The sequence below is a fragment of the Scomber japonicus genome, chromosome 17, assembly GCF_027409825.1.
Source record: "Scomber japonicus isolate fScoJap1 chromosome 17, fScoJap1.pri, whole genome shotgun sequence".
Taxonomy (NCBI): Eukaryota; Metazoa; Chordata; class Actinopteri; order Scombriformes; family Scombridae; genus Scomber; species Scomber japonicus.
In genome coordinates, this window is record NC_070594.1 from 4,166,122 (window position 1) to 4,186,032 (window position 19,911).

The following is a 19,911-nucleotide window of genomic DNA, read 5'->3' on the forward strand; positions in this document are numbered from 1 at the left end:
CTCCAGTCAACATTTTAAGAACAAACAAAGAAAACAATATATTGCAGTTAGAATTTTTAAATATGCAACCATGACTGAGAAATGTAAAGCAAGAAACTGGTTTAAATATATAATTAATTGCAAGTGTAGGTGTATGAATTGTGATCTTGTTTTTGACCGCAGTATTTGAAAAATCCTGGATACGGCCTTGCTCATTTAAATAAGTAAAATGAAAACAGTTGGATTCCATTGCTAAACAAGCATAAGCGTTTTTAATCAGTTCACAGCAGGTTAGTCAGACATGCAAACATATATTCCAACGTAATATAAAAGTATAGTTTCCAACAGTAAATTACTTATTATTAAATATTATCTCAGGTTGAAATGGTATAATTCAATCTTTATTTCAATTCAATCTTTATTTCAGACCAGTTTGGTCCATAAAAAACACACATACATCAAGAAGCAACACACATACTACAAGAAACAAACAAACAAAAAAAACATATCTAAAATACATACAAACACCCTCTCCAGTGCCCCCAAAAACTAGAGAAATAGCAAGTACTGCTCTTTTTAGGGATGACTAAAGCCATAATAATTTCGTTTGTAGAGTGCTTCAGCCACACCATAAAAGTAAACATAAAATTCCCAAGAAGAGCGTCCAAGGTGGGAACATTGCTGTGTGCAAACAACTGACTGGCACGCGTCCATCTAGGGAGCTTCAACAAGATTCGCATTGCATCATTATATGCCACCCGAATAAATATTGGCAAAATTACAACAATTATTTCCTGGAAATTTTGAAGAAATTAATAAGAAATAATAAGAATAATGGACATTTAAAATAAAGCATAACCAAAACCTCAGATGGCATGTCTTGGTGCAGAGGTTAGGAAAATCCACAGCAATCCAAAACAAAGAACATCAATTCAAGCAAATAGTGTTCATTTATATACAAAGTTAGGAAAAATAACTGCAAAGAAATGTATAAAAGCAAGGTGAAGGTTAACACATGATAAAAAGCTGCATGTTCATTTCACCCTAGAATTTGGTCTTTATTTAGCATCATTATCATCCCATCAGACTTTTCTAAACCAACGTTACAGAACGCTTTACACAAAACTAAATTAAATGTATTAATTAAAATGTAAGATGTCATATAAAGCAGTGAAACCATGTGGCTGAACCAAGAATATTTCACCAGATGAGTCAAATGACCTATTATCTTAATTAACATACTGTATATTCTTCATTTTTCTCAGGCTTTCTTGACAGTTGGTAAATATCATCTCATAATCAACTTTGGTTTCATTGTTACATTGTTACATGTTTTGTTACATAACCTCAGTAAGTTACCTGTCTATACACATAATACACCAAATTACCACTGTTTAATATTTACAGCTGAGAATGTGAGAAAACTTCAACATGTCATCATTATTTCTACTTTGCTGCTCTGACTTTGGTAAAACAGCGACGTCTCACTCTCTCCCAGCAGTAATCCCTCTCCTGCTGAAAGTCACAGTCAATTTTCTTCTGCTTCATTCATTAGTATTAGTCCTTGTTAACTCTCAGTGTGATTCTGAGACGTTTGATTAATATGAGCCCAGCGTCATAGTCTGACTTGTAACACCTGATTTTTGCAACAATCATAACAAATCTAATGATAACTGTTCAGTTTGTAGTCAGTGAAGAAACTTAAATGAAGACGACAAAATCCAGATCCAGACTCCGGTCCAGATGGATCATCAGGATCCAGCTGATCCTCTCTCAACACTCCTGGATGTTCACTCACACTCTGACAGAGATCACCAGTTCCGTCTGATGAGAGAAGAAGAAACAACAGAGGTCATAAATCAGTGTTACGGAGACTCATTTCATCAGCTGTCAGTCAGTGATGCAGCACACCCAGTATAAAGAGCAGCAGGGACTTCGGTCCAAAGTTTAAAGCTACAGAGTCTCTGTGGGATTTAAAGATGTTTCCTGCTGTTAAATCATCACATGACAATCAGTCAGAACTCTCAGATAAACAGCTGCTGTGATTCCTTCAGCAGAGGTTCTGGTCTGTATAAAGACCACATGGTTACTAAACGTAATGATGCTTGTGTGAATTAGAGCCAGTGATTTGCAGGCTGCAGTCAGACTGATCTTTAGAGCTCTGACAAAGATGAACTGATCAATTGTTTAGTGTTGAAATGAGAGAACAAACATTTTGAGATCAGATTTGATGGTTTGACAGTTTGATGATGAGAACCACTGTCTCTATACATCTTGTAAGGCTGTCAGCTGTAATCCAGCTTTATTTCCTGCAGACATCAACACAACAACAACAATCTTCACATCAACTCAAACACATGATCACAACAAGCTTCTGGCTCATCTGATTGGCTGACTGTTCTGTCTCTCTCTTTGTCTTTCTGTCCAATCCTGAAGCCTGTCATCATTCTCCTCTCACAGCTTTACTGAGGAAAGCAGCACTGAGAAGGTTGGAGGTTCACCAGGAAATACTGGATCTTTGCTTTGATACTGACTGATACAGTTGAAACCAGCACAGACTGAATCCAACTCTCTACTGACCTCAGAGTCTCCAGTCTGCAGTCTTTACTGTCTTTAAGATCGGACAGCGGCTTCACATCTGAATCCTGCAGGTTGTTGTAGTTCAGATCCAGCACTCTCAGGTGGGAGGGGTTGCACTTCAGAGCTGAGGCCAGAGTAGCACAACTGATCTCTGACAAAGTGCAGGATCTCAATCTGAAAAAATAATAAATGATGTTGATTAAAACCTGTTCATAATAAGTTTTATTAGTATTTCCTATTCTGTGAATACAAGACATAAATGTCAAACACATGAACCCCACAGGGGTCAACTATAAAAGACAATGAAACAGAGTTCCAGAGGTTCAGAGGGAATTATCCAGTATTGGATTTTTCTTGTTATATCAAGATTTTAAATGGACTAAACCAGTGAAAGGTTAGGATTAGGGGTGGGTAGAAGAAAACATTTCCATTACACAGTCTGAATCAGCATAATATAAGCTTCATGTCTGCAGATTATTATCACCACATCATATTAATCAGCACAGAGGTAAAAAAATGTTGTCTGACCCCAGAGCCTCCAGTTCACAGTGACGACTCTCCAGGAAATCACACAGATGCTTCACTCCTGAATCCTGCAGCTTGTTTTCACTCAGATCCAGCACTCTCAGATGGGATGGGTTGCACTTCAAAGCTGAGGCCAGAGAAGCACAGCTGATGTCCGATAAACTGCAGCGCCAGACTCTAAATAAAAATAAATGATGTCACTCTAAACACATACATAATCCAATCAAATGTGATCAGGTCTTACATGTGTAATACGACAGTTCTGTCATCATCAATGAGCTTTTTTCTAAAATGTGCTGTGTCACTAAAATGGACAGTGTCTTTCTCACTGTGTTACTGTGGATCATCATAATGTCAGCCTTCTACAGACATCATCCAAATGTCACCACAACATTCAGACACATATTCATGTCATCAATGACCCATAAAAAATACTTCAAACATCTGCACCTGCGTGTTTGTGTGTTCTGAAGGATCAGTATTAATTATCAGATATTACTCATTAAAACACATTAAAAAATATAGTATAGACATATTTCTCTCTTTTTCAAAGCTTAATCAATTTGAATAATTAATTAAAAATAATAAATGATGGGAATATAATAAAACATATACACGTGAATTAACTTTAACAACTAACAGTGGACATTTTCTACAGTTTCTTTAAGAATCTGTCATATTTATGGACATAAATTAGGTTCAGTTGTTAAACGTTAAAATCGACAATGCTAACAGACAGTCAGTGAACTGACCCCAGAGTCTTCAGTCTACTGTCTGGTCTCTCCACAAAATTGCACAGCAGCTTCACTCCTGAATCCTGCAGCTTGTTCTTACTCAGATCCAGCTCTCTCAGATGGGAGGGGTTGCACTTCAGAGCTGAGGCCAGAGAATCACAGCTTTTCTCTGACAAACTGCAGCCCCTCAATCTGAATAAAGAATAAATGATGTAGATAAAACATTTAAACTGATTAACACTGTTTAATAAAAAATATTCCTTCTATGTCCCATGTGTGTGTGTGTGTGTGTGTGTGTGTTGCGTAGGATTAATACCAATGATCTGACATCATTCATTTAAGTCCGTGTAAAGTTATAATAAATATGTTTTCTGAGTTTGACATACCACAGAAAAGTGTGTTGTTAACCACCCTGCCAAATTTGAATGATTAAAAAAAATCGCCAAATATATGAAATTAGGCTTCAAGGTTGTGTAAAAATCAGCCTCTTTCTCTGCTCCCAAACGCTGTGGGAGTGCCCACCGAGTTCACTGAAACCCCGCCCTCTACCAAGTGTCACCTGTCAATCAAAGTCACCACCTCTACCCAAAACATGGACGCTACGTCTGAGAGCTTTCTGCGGCTAACTCGGTAGCTAACTCAGCAGCTAACTCAGCTAACAGGCTAAGTGTAGACTGTAGTAGTAGTAGTAGTGTGCGCTGAATGTATTTATACCTCTACAGCAGCAGGGGCGGGTATTTTCAGACCCGCCCACTAAATCCTTAACACAGAAATCTTGACAAAAAGTTTGTGAAGCCTAGCTCCACAATTCAAATCTAAATGGTTGAAATGCTTTTTACACCTTTTTTAGAAATACATTTATGACCGATTTAATGTGTTTAGAAGAAAATGTTTGAATTTACCTTAGACGGTCTTTAGAATGGAATGAAGAAATATTTTTCAGCAAGTAAAGGATCAGTTTCAAACAGATATTAGTTAGAAGATCTTCTGTATACACATGTACCAACAATTATAAATGTTGTACTTACTTTAAAAACTAAGGGAGGACATTTTCTGCAGTTTCTTTATAACAACAGACTAAACTTTGTAGTTTGTACAATAAAAAATGAAAATATATTCTACAAATAAGCCCTCATGGATTAGTTACGTATGTATGTAACTTAGATTCAGTTGTTAAACATTAAGATCGACAATAGTAAAAGTCAGTAACTGACCTCAGAGCCTCCAGTCTACAGTCTCGACTCGCCACAAAATCACACAGATGCTTCACTCCTGAATCCTGCAGGTTGTTTTCACTCAGATCCAGCTCTCTCAGATGGGAGGGGTTGTCCTTCAGAGCTGAGACCAGAGAATCACAGCTGGTCTCTGACAAACTGCAGCAACACAATCTCAAGACAGATTGAAAAATTGTTCAGTTATTAAAATCATAATCCAATCAGATATGCTCAGATTTTAAATGTGTAGTTTAACATTACTATGTACTAATCATGGGCTTTGCTCCAAAATGAAAAGAATACATTTTTCATACATTCTTAATGGATGTATGGTACATAAATTTGGTTCAGTTGTTAAACATTAAGATCAACAGTCGTGAAAGACAGTCAGTGAACTGACCTCAGAGCCTTTAGTTTACAGTCTGGATTCTCCACAAAACCACACAGTTGCTTCACTCCTGAATCCTGTAGGTTGTTTTCACTCAAATTCAGATCTCTCAGATGGGAGGGGTTGGCCCTCAGAGCTGAGACCAGATAAGCACAGCTGGTCTCTGACAAACTGCAGCACCATAATCTGAATAAGAATGAATGATTCAGTTATTTAAATAATAATCCAATAAGATATGTTCATGTTCAAGATTTTAAATATGCAATTCAACATTATATGACTATGTAACTATGTGCTAATCAAAGAGCTTTCCTCTAAAATGAGTGACTTTGTTATTGTGGATCATCATAATGTCAGCCTTCTGCAGACATCATCCGAACGTCACCACAACATTTAGACACATACAGTGTCACATACAAGTTTCAGAATATTTAGCACAATATCCTCCTTGAGTTTTGATCCCTGCACTGCAGCTCAGCAAGGAAACAATAAAGAAACACAAAGATGCTTTTTTCATATGTGTAGCTCCGACTGCTGACCCCTCATATTAGTTTAAACTTTGGAAGTCATTTTTACACAGAACCAGACTGTGGATTTTAGATTCCTGAAAAAGGTTAGGGTTAGGGTTAGTGTTAGGGTTATTCTACAGATTTGTGCTCAGGCAAATCCTGACAATGTATTAACCAAATATTTGAAACCTTCATGAGGGATTTGAATTGAACATTTAGATTAAAAATTAAAAACAAAAAACTACCAAAGTGACAACCAGTGAACTGACCTCAGAGTCTCCAGTCTACAGTTTGGACTCTCGAGTCCAGCAGACAGATGCTTCACTCCTGAATCAGGCAGGTCTCTTTCACTCAGGTCCAGCTCTGTCAGATGGGGGTTGGATTTCAGAGCTGAGGCCACAACTTCACAGTGAGTCTCTGAGAGTCCACAGCCAGAAAGTCTGTTATGACACATATTACAAATTATGATGAGAGAGGAAACTTCAAGATCACTTTAAACAGTTGAATTCTATCATCCTGCTCTTATATATTACTTAGTCCTCGGTGCATTACCTGCTACTACTCTTCTCTACACCAACAAGAGAGAAAACAGCTGAGAGTTTTTTTGTGGGATGAACAGAATATCTTAATATACTTAATATAAGACTTAAAAACAAGACAATAAAACATGAAAGTTGTATACATTAGAAATAAAAGTCACAATTGCTCAGTTCAACACACTCAGTATCTGCAATACCTTCTCGGGAAATAATAACTTTACTGTATTCACTGATAAATGTAAGACACTGATATATGCTGTGATAAAATGCTGCTGTAATAAAACCTCAACCACAACCTCTAAAGTCCCTCATTTGTTTTAGCAGGTGTGAATGATGCTTCTGTCACCCAAAGGAAAAACAAATAGAGGAAAAAACTGTGAAATCCAAAATGACTAGAGATGAAACTGCAGATGAAAATGAGCTAGTAGCTAAATGTGATACAAAGCAACTTTTCTTTTTTTTCTTTAGATTCCTACAAATGTACATGATTCCTGATATAAATTATATTAATGAACTAAACTAAGTAAATATAATAACTATGTCAATTAACTTAAAGCTGTGAACACAACCAACTGAAAAATAAACATGGTTTGCACTCACAACATTTCAAACAACTGAAGAACATCAATGGCAATTAATATTATTTCAGCTATAAACAACAATAAATAACAATAATACAAATTGTATAATATTCTTATTTGAAGAACTAGACTACTAATTTACACTGATTTATAATACTAATCAGTAATCACATCTAGACTTACACAGCCTTTCTGCAGTTCCTCACAGCTGGTATCAGTCTCCGTTGTCCTTTCTGTGTTTTGTTGTACTTCTTGAGGTTCAACTCATCCAGAACCTCCTCTGACATCTGCAGCATGTAGGCCAGAGCTGAGCAGTGGATCTCAGAGAGCTCCTTCATTGATCTGTTCTCTGACTTCAGGAACTCTTGGATCTCCTGATGTACTGAGCGGTCGTTCATCTCCATCAGACAGTGGAAGATGTTGATGCTTCTGTCAGGGGAAATATCAAATTTGTTCATCTCCTTCAGGTTGTTGATGACTCTCTGGATGGTTTCTGGACTGTTGTCTGTCTGACCCAGCAGATCTCCTAGGAGACTCTGGTTGGACTCCAGAGAGAGGCCATGAAGGAAGCGGACAAACAGGTCCAAGTGGCCATTTTTACTTTGGAGAGATTTCTCCATGGCTGCTTTCAGGAAGTCATCCAGTGATGAGTCATGGCTATCATTGTTTCTGACATTGGCAGAAAGTTTTTCTTCTCCCAGGAAAACCTTCAGTACCTCTGTGTTCCTGCTGGTGTAACAGTGGTGCATGTAGACTGCAGCCAGAAACTCCTGAACAGTCAGATGAACAAAGCTGTAGACTGTTTTCTGGAAGCTCACTCTCTCTCTCTTAAGGATCTGTGTACAGAATCCTGATAACACAGAGGCCCCTGTGACATCAAGACCACACTGCTCCAGGTCTTTTTGGTAGAACAGAATGTTTCCTTTCTCCAGTTGTTCAAACGCCAGCCTCCCCAGCTTCAGAAGAAGTTTCCTGTCACCCTTCGACAGCTCCTGTGGACTCGTCTCATGTCCCTCATCATACTTGTTCTTCTTCCTCTTTGTCTGAACCAGCAGGAAGTGTGAGTACAGGTCAGTCAGGGTTTTGGGCAGCTCTCCTTTCTGGTCTGTAGTCAACATGTGGTCCAGAACTGTAGCAGTGATCCAGCAGAAGACTGGCATGTGACACATGATGTGGAGGCTCCTGGATGTCTTGATGTGTGAGATGATCCTGCTGGACTGCTCTTCATCACTGAATCTCCTCCTGAAGTACTCTTCCTTCTGGGCGTCAGTGAAGCCTTGTACTTCTGTTACCCTGTCCACACATGAAGGAGGGATCTGATTGGCTGCTGCAGGTCGGGAAGTTATCCAGATGAGAGCCGAGGGAAGCAGCTTCCCCATGAAGAGGTTTGTCAACAGCACGCTGACTGATGACTTCTGTGTGACATCAGACACAACCTCACTGTTGTTGAAATCCAGTGAAAGTCTACTTTCATCCAGACCATCAAAGATGAACAAAACTTTACAGACAGCGAGCTTCTCTGCTGTGAGCTTCTGTAACGTTGGATAGAAAACACGGATCAGCATGATCAGACTGTACTGCTTATCTTTGATCAAGTTCAGCACCCTGAACGAGAACAGAATTAGCAGACTGATATCTTGGTTTTTGGAGCGCTGTGCCCAGTCCAGAGTGAACTTCTGCACTGAGAAGGTTTTTCCAACGCCAGCGATGCCGTTCATCAGAACGACTCTGATGTGTTTGTGTTGGTCAGGTAAGACTTTAAAGATGTCCTGACACTTGATTTGAGTGTCATGGAGGGTCTTCATCCTGGAAGCTGTTTCAAGCTGCCACACTTCATGTTGGGTATTAACCTCTTCACTCTGTCCCTCTGTGATGTGGACCTCAGTGAAGATCCTTTTGAGGAGGATTTCATTTCCTGCTTCATCAGTCACATGCTCACATGTGCTGTTCAGACTGTTCTGATGTTCATCTAAAACCTCCTGCAGACCACTTTCTGTTGAAAGAGAAGAAGAAAAGGTATAATCAGTCTGACTATGTTAATGTTCAGTAGGATATAGGAGGTAGATTCCTGTTTTCAGAGATGATGACATCAGCAGACAGATCTTACTTTGTACAGTGCTGGTCTGACTGTCTGTCTGCAGTCCAGGTCTGGTTCTGGGTGTTTCTGCACACTGGGGACAGGAGGAGTCTCCTGATGAAGCAGACTGGTCCCAGTATGAGGTGATGCAATGTCTGCAGAACCAGTGTCCACAGCTGGTAGAGACTGGATCCTTCAGGACGTCCTGACACAAAGAGCAGCAGGACAGTTGCTCCTCCACAGAAACATCCTTTCTCTTCCTCTCTCTGTGGACATGAACACAGTATTTATGACACATGACATTAGTGGAGACCAACCAACAGCTCAAATGTTGAATGCAGCTCTTTCCCCACATAAACAGTGCAATTTTACAATTGCAAGGTTCAAAAGTCATTAGATAAACACAGCAATGCACCAAAGAACACATTTGTTAGACAAACAATGTGTTTTGTTATGTAAGTCAATGCAAACACAGTAAAACAGTAAAATCTTCACAGGGCTCCTTTAAGCTTCTCTGAGCCATTACAAGTCAGGAGAAATGAGCAGGAGGCAACTGAGCCAAACAGGAAAGTCCACTTCATAATGCATATTTCATTTGTGTTTCTACCTCTCCTTGTGTGAATGTGATACAACACATTTTATTTTTTCCGAACATAAATGTCAGTCTCAGTTTCCTTTGCTGCAGTGGTCAGCCTGCAGTGATAAATCAGCTGCAGCAGGCTGTTTCTGTACATTTTTGTACAGAAACACCTCCTCCCATATTTTGTATCTTTGAACAGGAACAAGTTGAGATATATTCTGTGTTGCATAAGACTAAACCTCCATTTTACCTGCACAGAACCCTGGTGTACCCTGGTCCTTTCATAAATATAGACAGATACAACTTGACTTCTTACTAAACCCTTTGTAAACCCTGGGTTACCTGCTAATCGTTTTACTGGAAAATCAAATATTAATTGCAGCCCTGTCTCTGGTTAACATGAACATGAAGTTCTGTTCATCTGGCTGAGTCATTTTCAGGTCAGTTTACAGTAGAAACAGTCTCTTACTTTGTGTCTGAGGGTCCAGGTTCATTACTGAAGTTTGGACCATCACCTCTAGAGCGGTCACTCTTCATGGACAGACAGCTGGATATTACAGACTCTGCACGCTGTCTGTGGAAACAACCATTGTTTTACACATATCATTAGTTCTTATAAAGAGCAGATGTAACATGGCGCAGGGTCATTATTTAAATTGAAATTCTAATGGATAGCTCAGTATATTTAATGAGACTGAGTCAATTGGCTATCTTATTAATAATTAATATGATCTTTGATAATAATTAATTAACACTGATATCCAAACCTTTAACCACAGAACCAACAAAATACTGCCCTGTGTGAGGCAGAACACTAATGGTAATTATTTATAACTGTGCAATATTCATTTCAGCATAATTTTGGAAAATAATTACGTTTCCATACATATCAGCCCTAATAACAATCTCATTGAATCATCTTCAGGTCAGTTTACAGTAGAAACTTACTTTGTGTCTGAGGGTCCAAGTTCATCACTGAAGTTTGGACCATCACCTCTAGAGCGGTCACTCTTCATAGACAGACAGCTGGATATTACAGACTCTGCTCTCTGTCTGTGGAAACACATAACATTAGTTCTTATAAAGAGCAGCTGTAACATGAAACATGATACAGGGTTGTTTACAGTTATTTGATGTAAGGCTGTACAATAAAAAGCTGTAAACCATTTACAGCTTTTTATTGTACAGCCTTACATAAAATGTCTGTGAACATTGAGAGATGGTTTAATAGAGTTTAGGTTGTCAGTCAGTGGTGTTTGTTTTATAATGATATGTCAATACTGGTCAGTTTACAGTAGAAACAGTCTCTTACTTTGTGTGTGAGTGTCCACGTTCATCACTGAAGTTTAGAGGAAAACCTCTAGACCGGTCACTCTTCATAGACAGACAGCTGGATATTACAGACTCTGCTCCGTCCTCCTCTTCCTCTGAATCCTTCATCTTCTGGAGTCTGCGAGGTAAACCAGCAACACTGGAGACACACACACACACACACACACACACACACACACACACACACACACACACACACACACACACACACACACACACACACAGTATAATAAATGAAGAAAGACTGAATACTTTCACTTTCTCTCCCTGTTTGCTCCTCCTGCCTCCTTGTTTACTGTCAGGCAGAGACCAAGCCTCTAGCTGAGCAGGAAATCCTCTGAGTTATCACTTCCTAACACATTTCCCCCAAATACACAGGATTATATATTGATAACAGAGGTGCAGAACCTCTACAGGGAAACATGGCCATATATACTGTACTGTAGATTTAGAAGTGTTTTTGTTTAGACAGTATATACACTGTTAATAAATAGTTAGGGTTAACACACTAGCATGTAGTTATAAGCAAGTATAAATGTTTATTAATGTATTTGTCAACTACAATAACTCTTCTTGTTGGCACCAATATCTGGATTCTTATTTTATTTATGTATTTATTTACCTGTTCATTTATTTAAAAGGGACTGAACACATATATACACATATATACACATTTTTGTAAATGCACCAGAGTTAACCAAGAGGCTACTTTAAATATATGAGATTTAAAATTACATCATTAAAATTACAAAGTCATTGATATTGTTTATAAATATGTAAAGCACTAAAAGGATATTACTGATAGAAAATAATATATCATACAGGACATTTTACTGCTGCATATTGTTAGGTATCAATTTAATTTCGACATGTGACACAGAAACATATGATTCCCTGTTCTCCTCCTTCTGTAAACACACTTTGACCTCATTCTGCTCTGTTGACTTAACACAAACTAAATACTTTCACATTGACTCCAAACCTGTTGGCTCCTGCCCTTTCTTCTTAACTGTAACTGTATGTGTGTATGTGCGTATCTATATACCTATCTATTATGTACTCTTGTAAATAAACTCACACTTATTTTTATTGTTCTTTATTCTTTTTTATTGCTGCTCTTCTGTTCTATTTTACTGTCCACTTGCTGCTGTAATTGCCAATTTCCCCATTGCAGGACAAATAAAGGAATAGCTTGTCTTATCTTATCTTATCGTATTAACCCATTTCAGTTGATAACCTGCTTTGTGAGGACAAAGGTGAGGTCGATCCTCACTTAAGACCTGGTCTAAATGTTAATGTTATTAGGTTTAGGTCCAGTTTAGGGATTTGGTTGTGATGTTTAAGGTTAGGGTGAGGGGCTACTGGATGCATCATGTCTATTAGGTTCCTCACAAGGTATACAGACAAACATGTCTATGAGCATGTTTGTATTTGGTTTTACTCATGTGGAAATAAATCACATTTATGACTGCCTTCACTGCCTAACTGTCCTCCTCCCATTGTTCTTTACTGGTTAGGGTTGTTAATATTCTACACACATTAAAGTCAGAGAAAGACTATAATCATTGTTCAACACTGATAAATGACCCATAACTGTGAATTAATATGGAATATACTGAACATTCATCTCCTGTAAACTCAAAATGAAACCATCTCACTGAATCATCTTCAGGTCAGTTTACAGTAGAAACAGTCTCTTACTTTGTGTCTGAGGGTCCAGGTTCATTACTGAAGTCTAGAGGATCACTTTTAGACGAGTCACTCTTCATAGACAGACAGTCCTCCTCTTCCTCTGAATCCTTCATCTTCTGGAGTCTGAGAGGTAAACCAGTAACACTGTAGACACACACACACACATACACAGTATAATAAACCCAATACATGACTTTAACTCAACCATATGTGTTTTCTAGTCATCACAAGGATAAACTTTCACTCTGGTTTAAATCCAACAAACAGACTTCACATAAACATCTGTGTCGTTCTTAACCAGTGGTGAAGCGGTGGAAACCATGGAAAGAAGAGAGACAATATTTGAAGATATCAACACTGTGATTTCAAATTTTTCTGAATCCGTTGAATCAACTAAACAAATAATCTAATCAGTGATGGATATATTGCTCGCTAAATTCCTTGCAGCGATATCAACACTCACCTGCCTCAGCTCGCTGTTTCCCGCCTTCTGCTCTGATGACTATAAAAGAATGACTGAATACTTTCACCTTTAGTCCCTGTCTGTTGGTTCCTCCTCCCATTGTTTTTAATTGGACATCACATATACCTGTGTGTGTGTGTGTGTGTGTGTGTGTGTGTGTGTGTGTGTGTGTTTGTGTGTGTATGTGAGTGTGTGTGTGTGTGGTTTCTTCATACAATACAAGACATGAAAAACAAAGAAACAAGGAATATTAATAGAAATAGGGACACAATGAAACAACATTAGTAGACACCGACTGAAACATGCAAAGTAAAAGCAGTTTACAGTCATGTCTCTGTGTCTTTGGTCTATATATGTTTTAAATATTTATTGTTCATCATCAGCTGCTGCCTCTTGTGTTTTCTCCTCATTATATTAAAGCAGAACAAATATATGTAAAATGTAATGTATGTGCAGTGTGATACACAGTCAGATTCCACTTTGTCGTTATTACAGAAATGTAAGTCTGGTAAATGATGAATTAATGGACAACACTGAATCAAACTGTATTGTGTTAACTGATTGGCACTTTTCCCACTCTGACTCAGGGTCTTTTTTTAAGGTAAATGTGCACCACACCCGCATACACATGCATTATTATCTCTATGTCCACTGGAATACAATGGAGCACTGCCCTTTTATTTTTATTTACCCGTTGCCATGGTGATTTGTAGTATTACCATTCTTATGCCCTACCTTTCAGCACTTAAGATTTATAATTGGTGACATCAATGGTATTCATCACTGTATTCTTTATCAAAAATTGGATTGGCCTTTTTCTTTCTATTAGAAGACACCAGCATTGGTTTCTATTTATTTATAAAGGACTTCTCCATAAATGAACTTCACACTTGACATCAGTGATTGGCTGGAAAACCAAAACAAGTTAATTTATTTCCACAGATGTTTCCGCAGTTAAAATTCAGTCTTTGTTTAGCACCACCACCCTCCTTTCAGATATCAATAAAGCTTCTCAAAACCAAAGTTACAGAAGACATCACACAAAATTAACACAAAAAACAGGAAGAAAATAAACTACAGCGACTCCAATTTAAGATATAGAGCATATAAATTATGACTTATCAGACATTTGACAATAAGCATGACCAGGGTTTTTCTTTTATTTAGGCTGCTTCAAAATACAAGCAGAGCTGAAATCTGATATTTGAGAGAGGAGGATGCATTTGAACAATATCTGTTTATATTGTTACAGTGTTTTTACTTTCATGTAGAGAACAGACAATAAGTTGGGGTGTGCTTGAAATAGGAACTGGACAGTGGAAGAGAAGAATTCTTAATTCTTAATTCTTGTTTAATATTTATAGCTGAGACTGTGAGAAAACTACAACACGTCATCATTATTTCTACTTTGCTGCTCTGACTTTGGTAAAACAGCAACGTCTCACTCTCTCCCAGCAGTAATCCTTCTCCTGCTGAAAGTCACAGTCAATTCTCTTCTGCTTCTTAAATTCTAGTCTTGGTTAACTCTCAGTGTGATTCTGAAACACTTGATTAATAGTCTGACTTATAACACCTGATTTTTAAAAATCTTTTCTGTAATAAACATAACAAATCTGTAAAGTGTTGACTTCAACTAAATCTAATGATAACTGTTCAGTTTGTAGTCAGTGAAGAGACTTAAATGAAGACGACAAAATCCAGATCCAGACTCCGGTCCAGATGGATCATCAGGATCCAGATGATCCTCTCTAAACACTCCTGGATGTTCACTCACACTCTGACAGAGATCACCACTTCCGTCTGATGAGAGAAGAAGAAATAACAGAGGTCATAAATCAGTGTTTAGTGAGACTCATTTCATCAGCTGTCAGTCAGTGATGCAGCACATCCAGTATAAAGAGCAGCAGGGACTTCAGTCCAAAGTTTAAAGCTACAGAGTCTCTGTGGGATTTGAAGATGTTTCCTGCTGTTAAATCATCACATGACAATCAGTCAGGGCTCTCAGATAAACAGCTGCTGTGATTCCTTCAGCGGAGGTTCTGGTCTGTATAAAGACAACATGGCTACTAAACGTAATGATGCTTGTGTGAAATCAGAGCCAGTGATGTGCAGGCTGCAGTCAGACTGATCTTAGAGCTCTGACAAAGATGAACTGATCAATTGTTTAGTGTTGAAATGAGAGAACAAACATTTTGAGATCAGATTTGATGGTTTGACAGTTTGATGATGAGAACCACTGTCTCTATACATCTTGTAAGGCTGTCAGCTGTATTCCAGTTTTATTTCCTGCAGACATCAACACAACAACAACAGTGATCTTCACATCAACTCAAACACATGATCACAACAAGCTTCTGGCTCATCTGATTGGCCGACTGTTCTCTCTCTCTTTGTCTTTCTGTCCAATCCTGAAGCCTGTCATCATTCTCCTCTCACAGCTTCACTGAGGAAAGCACCACTGAGAAGATTGAAAGTTCACCAGGAAATACTCTTCGATCTTTGCTTGCTTTGCTGAAACCAGCACAGACTGAATCCAACTCTCTACTGACCTCAGAGTCTCCAGTCTGCAGTCTTTACTGTCTTTAAGATCAGACAGCGGCTTCACATCTGAATCCCACAAATTGTTGAAGTTCAGATCCAACACTCTCAGATGGGAGGGGTTGCACTTCAGAGCTGAGGCCAGAGTAGCACAACTGATCTCTGATAAAGTGCAGGATCTCAGTCTGAAAAAATAATAAATGATGTTGATTAAAACCTGTTCATAATAAGTTTTATTAATAGTATTTCCTATTCTGTGAATACAAGACATAAATGTCAAACACCTGAACCCCACAGGGTGCAAGTAAAAAACTGTCAACCATAAAAGACAATGAAACAGAGCTCCAGAGGTTCAGAGGGAATTATCCAGTATTGGATTTTTCTTGTTATATCAAGATTTTAAATGGACTAAACCAGTGAAGGGTTACGATTAGGGGTGGGTAGAAGAAAACATTTCCATTGTGTGAATCAGCATAATATAAGCTTCATGTCTGCAGATTATTATCATCACAACTGTCACATCATATTAATCAGCACAGAGGTAAAAAAAAATGTTGTCTGACCCCAGAGCCTCCAGTTCACAGTGAGGACTCTCCAGGAAATCACACAGATGCTTCACTCCTGAATCCAGCTTGTTTTCACTCAGATCCAGCAGTCTCAGATGGGATGGGTTGCACTTCAAAGCTGAGGCCAGAGAAGCACAGCTGATGTCCGATAAACTGCAGCGCCAGAATCTAAATAAAAATAAATGATGTCACTCTAAACACATACATAATCCAATCAAATGTGATCAGGTCTTACATGTGTAATACAACAGTTCTGTCATCATCAATGAGCTTTTTTCTAAAATGTGCTGTGTCACTAAAACGGACAGTGTCTTTCTCACTGTGTTACTGTGGATCATCATAATGTCAGCCTTCTACAGACATCATCCAAATGTCACCACAACATTCAGACACATATTCATGTCATCAATGATTCATAAAAAATACTTCAAACATCTGCACCTGCGTGTTTGTGTGTTCTGAAGGATCAGTATTAATTATCAGATATTACTCATTAAAACACATTAAAAAATATAGTACAGACATATTTCTCTTTATCAAAGCTTAATCAATTTGAATAATTAATAAAAAAGAATACATGATGGGAATATAATAAAACATATACACATGAATTAACTTTAACAACTAACAGTGGACATTTTCTACAGTTTCTTTAAGAATCTGTCATATTTATGGACATAAATTAGGTTCAGTTGTTAAACGTTAAAATCGACAATGCTAACAGACAGTCAGTGAACTGACCCCAGAGTCTTCAGTCTACTGTCTGGTCTCGCCACAAAATTGCACAGCAGCTTCACTCCTGAATCCTGCAGCTTGTTCTTACTCAGATCCAGCTCTCTCAGATGGGAGGGGTTGCACTTCAGAGCTGAGGCCAGAGAATCACAGCTGATCTCTGACAAACTGCAGCTCCTCAATCTGAATAAAGAATAAATGATGTAGATAAAAAATTAAACTGATTAACACCGTTTGATAAAAAACTATTCCTTCTATGTCCCGTGTGTGTGTGTGTGTGTGTGTGTGTGTGTGTGTGTGTGTGTGTGTGTGTGTGTGTGTGTGTGTGTGTTGCGTAGGATTAATACCAATGATCTGACATCATTCATTTAAGTCCGTGTAAAGTAAGAATAATAAATATGTTTTCTGAGTTTGACATACCACAGAAAAGTGTGTTGTTAACCACCCTGCCAAATTTGAATGATTAAAAAAATCGCCAAATATATGAAATTAGGCTTCAAGGTTGTGTAAAAATCAGCCTCTTTCTCTGCTCCCAAATGCTGTGGGAGTGCCCACCGAGTTCACTGAAACCCCGCCCCCTACCAAGTGTCACCTGTCAATCAAAGTCACCACCTCTACCCAAAACATGGACGCTACATCTGAGAGCTTTCTGCGGCTAACTCGGCAGCTAACTCAGCAGCTAACTCAGCTAACAGGCTAACTGTAGACTGTAGTAGTAGTAGTGTACGCTGAATGTATTTATACCTCTACAGCAGCAGGGGCGGGTATTTTCAGACCCGCCCACTAAATCCTTAACACAGAAATCTTGACAAAAAGTTTGTGAAGCCTAGCTCCACAATTCAAATCTAAATGGTTGACATGCTTTTTACACCTTTTTTAGAAATACATTTATGACCGATTTAATGTGTTTAGAAGAAAATGTTTGAATTTACCTTAGACGGTCTTTAAATTCATTAGAATGGAATGAAGAAATATTTTTCAGCAAGTAAACGATCAGTTATTAGTTAGAAGATCTTCTGTATACACATGTACCAACAATTATAAACAAGTATTTACTTTAAAAACTAAGGGAGGACATTTTCTGCAGTTTCTTTATTACAACAGACTAAACTTTATAGTTTGTACAATAAAAAATGAAAATATATTCTACAAATAAGCCCTCATGGATTAGTTACATATGTATGTAACTTAGATTCAGTTGTTAAACATTAAGATCGACAATAGTAAAAGTCAGTAACTGACCTCAGAGCCTCCAGTCTACAGTCTCGACTCGCCACAAAACCACACAGATGCTTCACTCCTGAATCCTGCAGGTTGTTTTCACTCAGATCCAGCTCTCTCAGATGGGAGGGGTTGTCCTTCAGAGCTGAGACCAGAGAATCACAGCTGGTCTCTGACAAACTGCAGCACCACAATCTGAAGACAGATTGAAAAATTATTCAGTTATTAAAATCATAATCCAATCAGATATGCTCAGATTTTAAATTTGCAGTTTAACATTACTATGTACTAATCATGGGCTTTGCTCCAAAATGAAGAGAATACATTTTTCATACATTCTTAATGGATATACGGTACATAAATTTGGTTCAGTTGTTAAACATTAAGATCAACAGTCGTGAAAGACAGTCAGTGAACTGACCTCAGAGCCTTTAGTTTACAGTCTGGATTCTCCACAAAACCACACAGTTGCTTCATTCCTGAATCCTGTAGGTTGTTTTCACTCAAATTCAGATCTCTCAGATGGGAGGGGTTGTCCTTCAGAGCTGAGACCAGATAAGCACAGCTGGTCTCTGACAAACTGCAGCACCACAATCTGAATAAGAATGAATGATTCAGTTATTTAAATAATAATCCAATAAGATATGTTCATGTTCAAGATTTTAAATATGCAATTCAACATTATATGACTATATAACTATGGGCTAATCAAAGAGCTTTCCCCTAAAATGAGTGACTTTGTTATTGTGGATCATCATAATGTCAGCCTTCTGCAGACATCATCCGAACGTCACCACAACATTCAGACACATACAGTGTCACATACAAGTTTCAGAATATTTAGCACAATATCCTCCTTGAGTTTTGATCCCTGCACTGCAGCTCAGCAAGGAACCAATAAAGAAACACAAATATGTTTTTTTCATATGTGTAACTCCGACTGCTGACCCCTCATATTAGTTTAAACTTTGGAAGTCATTTTTACACAGAACCAGACTGTGGATTTTAGATTCCTGAAAAAGGTTAGTGTTAGGGTTATTCTACAGATTTGTGCTCAAGCAAATCCTGAAAATGTATTAACCAAATATTTGAAACCTCCATGAGGGATTTGAATTGAACATTTAGATTAATAATGAAAAACAAAAAACTACCAAAGTGACAACCAGTGAACTGACCTCAGAGTCTCCAGTCTACAGTTTGGACTCTCGAGTCCAGCAGACAGATGCTTCACTCCTGAATCAGGGAGGTCTCTTTCACTCAGGTCCAGCTCTGTCAGATGGGGGTTGGACTTCAGAGCTGAGGCCACAACTTCACAGTGAGTCTCTGAGAGTCCACAGCCAGAAAGTCTGTAATGACACATATATTACAACATATGATGAGAGAGGACACTTTAAGATCTAAATAGTTGAATTCTACCATCCTGCTCTTATATATTCCTCAGACCTCTGTGCATTTCCTACTACTACTCTTCTCTACACCAACATGAGAGAAAACAGCTGAGAATTTTTTTTGTGGGATCAACAGAATATCAGACTTAATATAAAACCTAAAGACAAAACGATGAAACATGACTTCTTGAAAAGAAAAGGTTGAATTCATTAGAAATAAAAGTCACAATTGCGCAGTTCAACACACTCAGTATCTGCAATACCTTCTCAGGT

At 38.1% G+C, this 19,911-nt stretch overlaps 1 protein-coding gene across 1 annotated transcript in view; it reads right to left on the bottom strand.

Annotated features, from left to right (window-relative positions):
• Window positions 1–1,317: 1,317 nt before the first annotated feature.
• The window catches only part of LOC128377486 (uncharacterized), a 37,000-nt gene continuing 18,406 nt past the window's right edge, over window positions 1,318–19,911 (bottom strand). Inside the window, 15 exon segments of the mRNA XM_053337438.1 lie at window positions 1,318–1,803; window positions 2,560–2,733; window positions 3,088–3,261; window positions 3,837–4,010; window positions 5,033–5,206; window positions 5,433–5,606; window positions 6,199–6,369; window positions 7,233–9,076; window positions 9,164–9,340; window positions 15,748–15,916; window positions 16,295–16,465; window positions 17,039–17,212; window positions 18,272–18,445; window positions 18,672–18,845; window positions 19,426–19,596. Of these exon segments, the coding sequence (XP_053193413.1) occupies window positions 1,791–1,803; window positions 2,560–2,733; window positions 3,088–3,261; window positions 3,837–4,010; window positions 5,033–5,206; window positions 5,433–5,606; window positions 6,199–6,369; window positions 7,233–9,076; window positions 9,164–9,340; window positions 15,748–15,916; window positions 16,295–16,465; window positions 17,039–17,212; window positions 18,272–18,445; window positions 18,672–18,845; window positions 19,426–19,596 (4,108 nt within the window). The 3' untranslated portion in view covers window positions 1,318–1,790.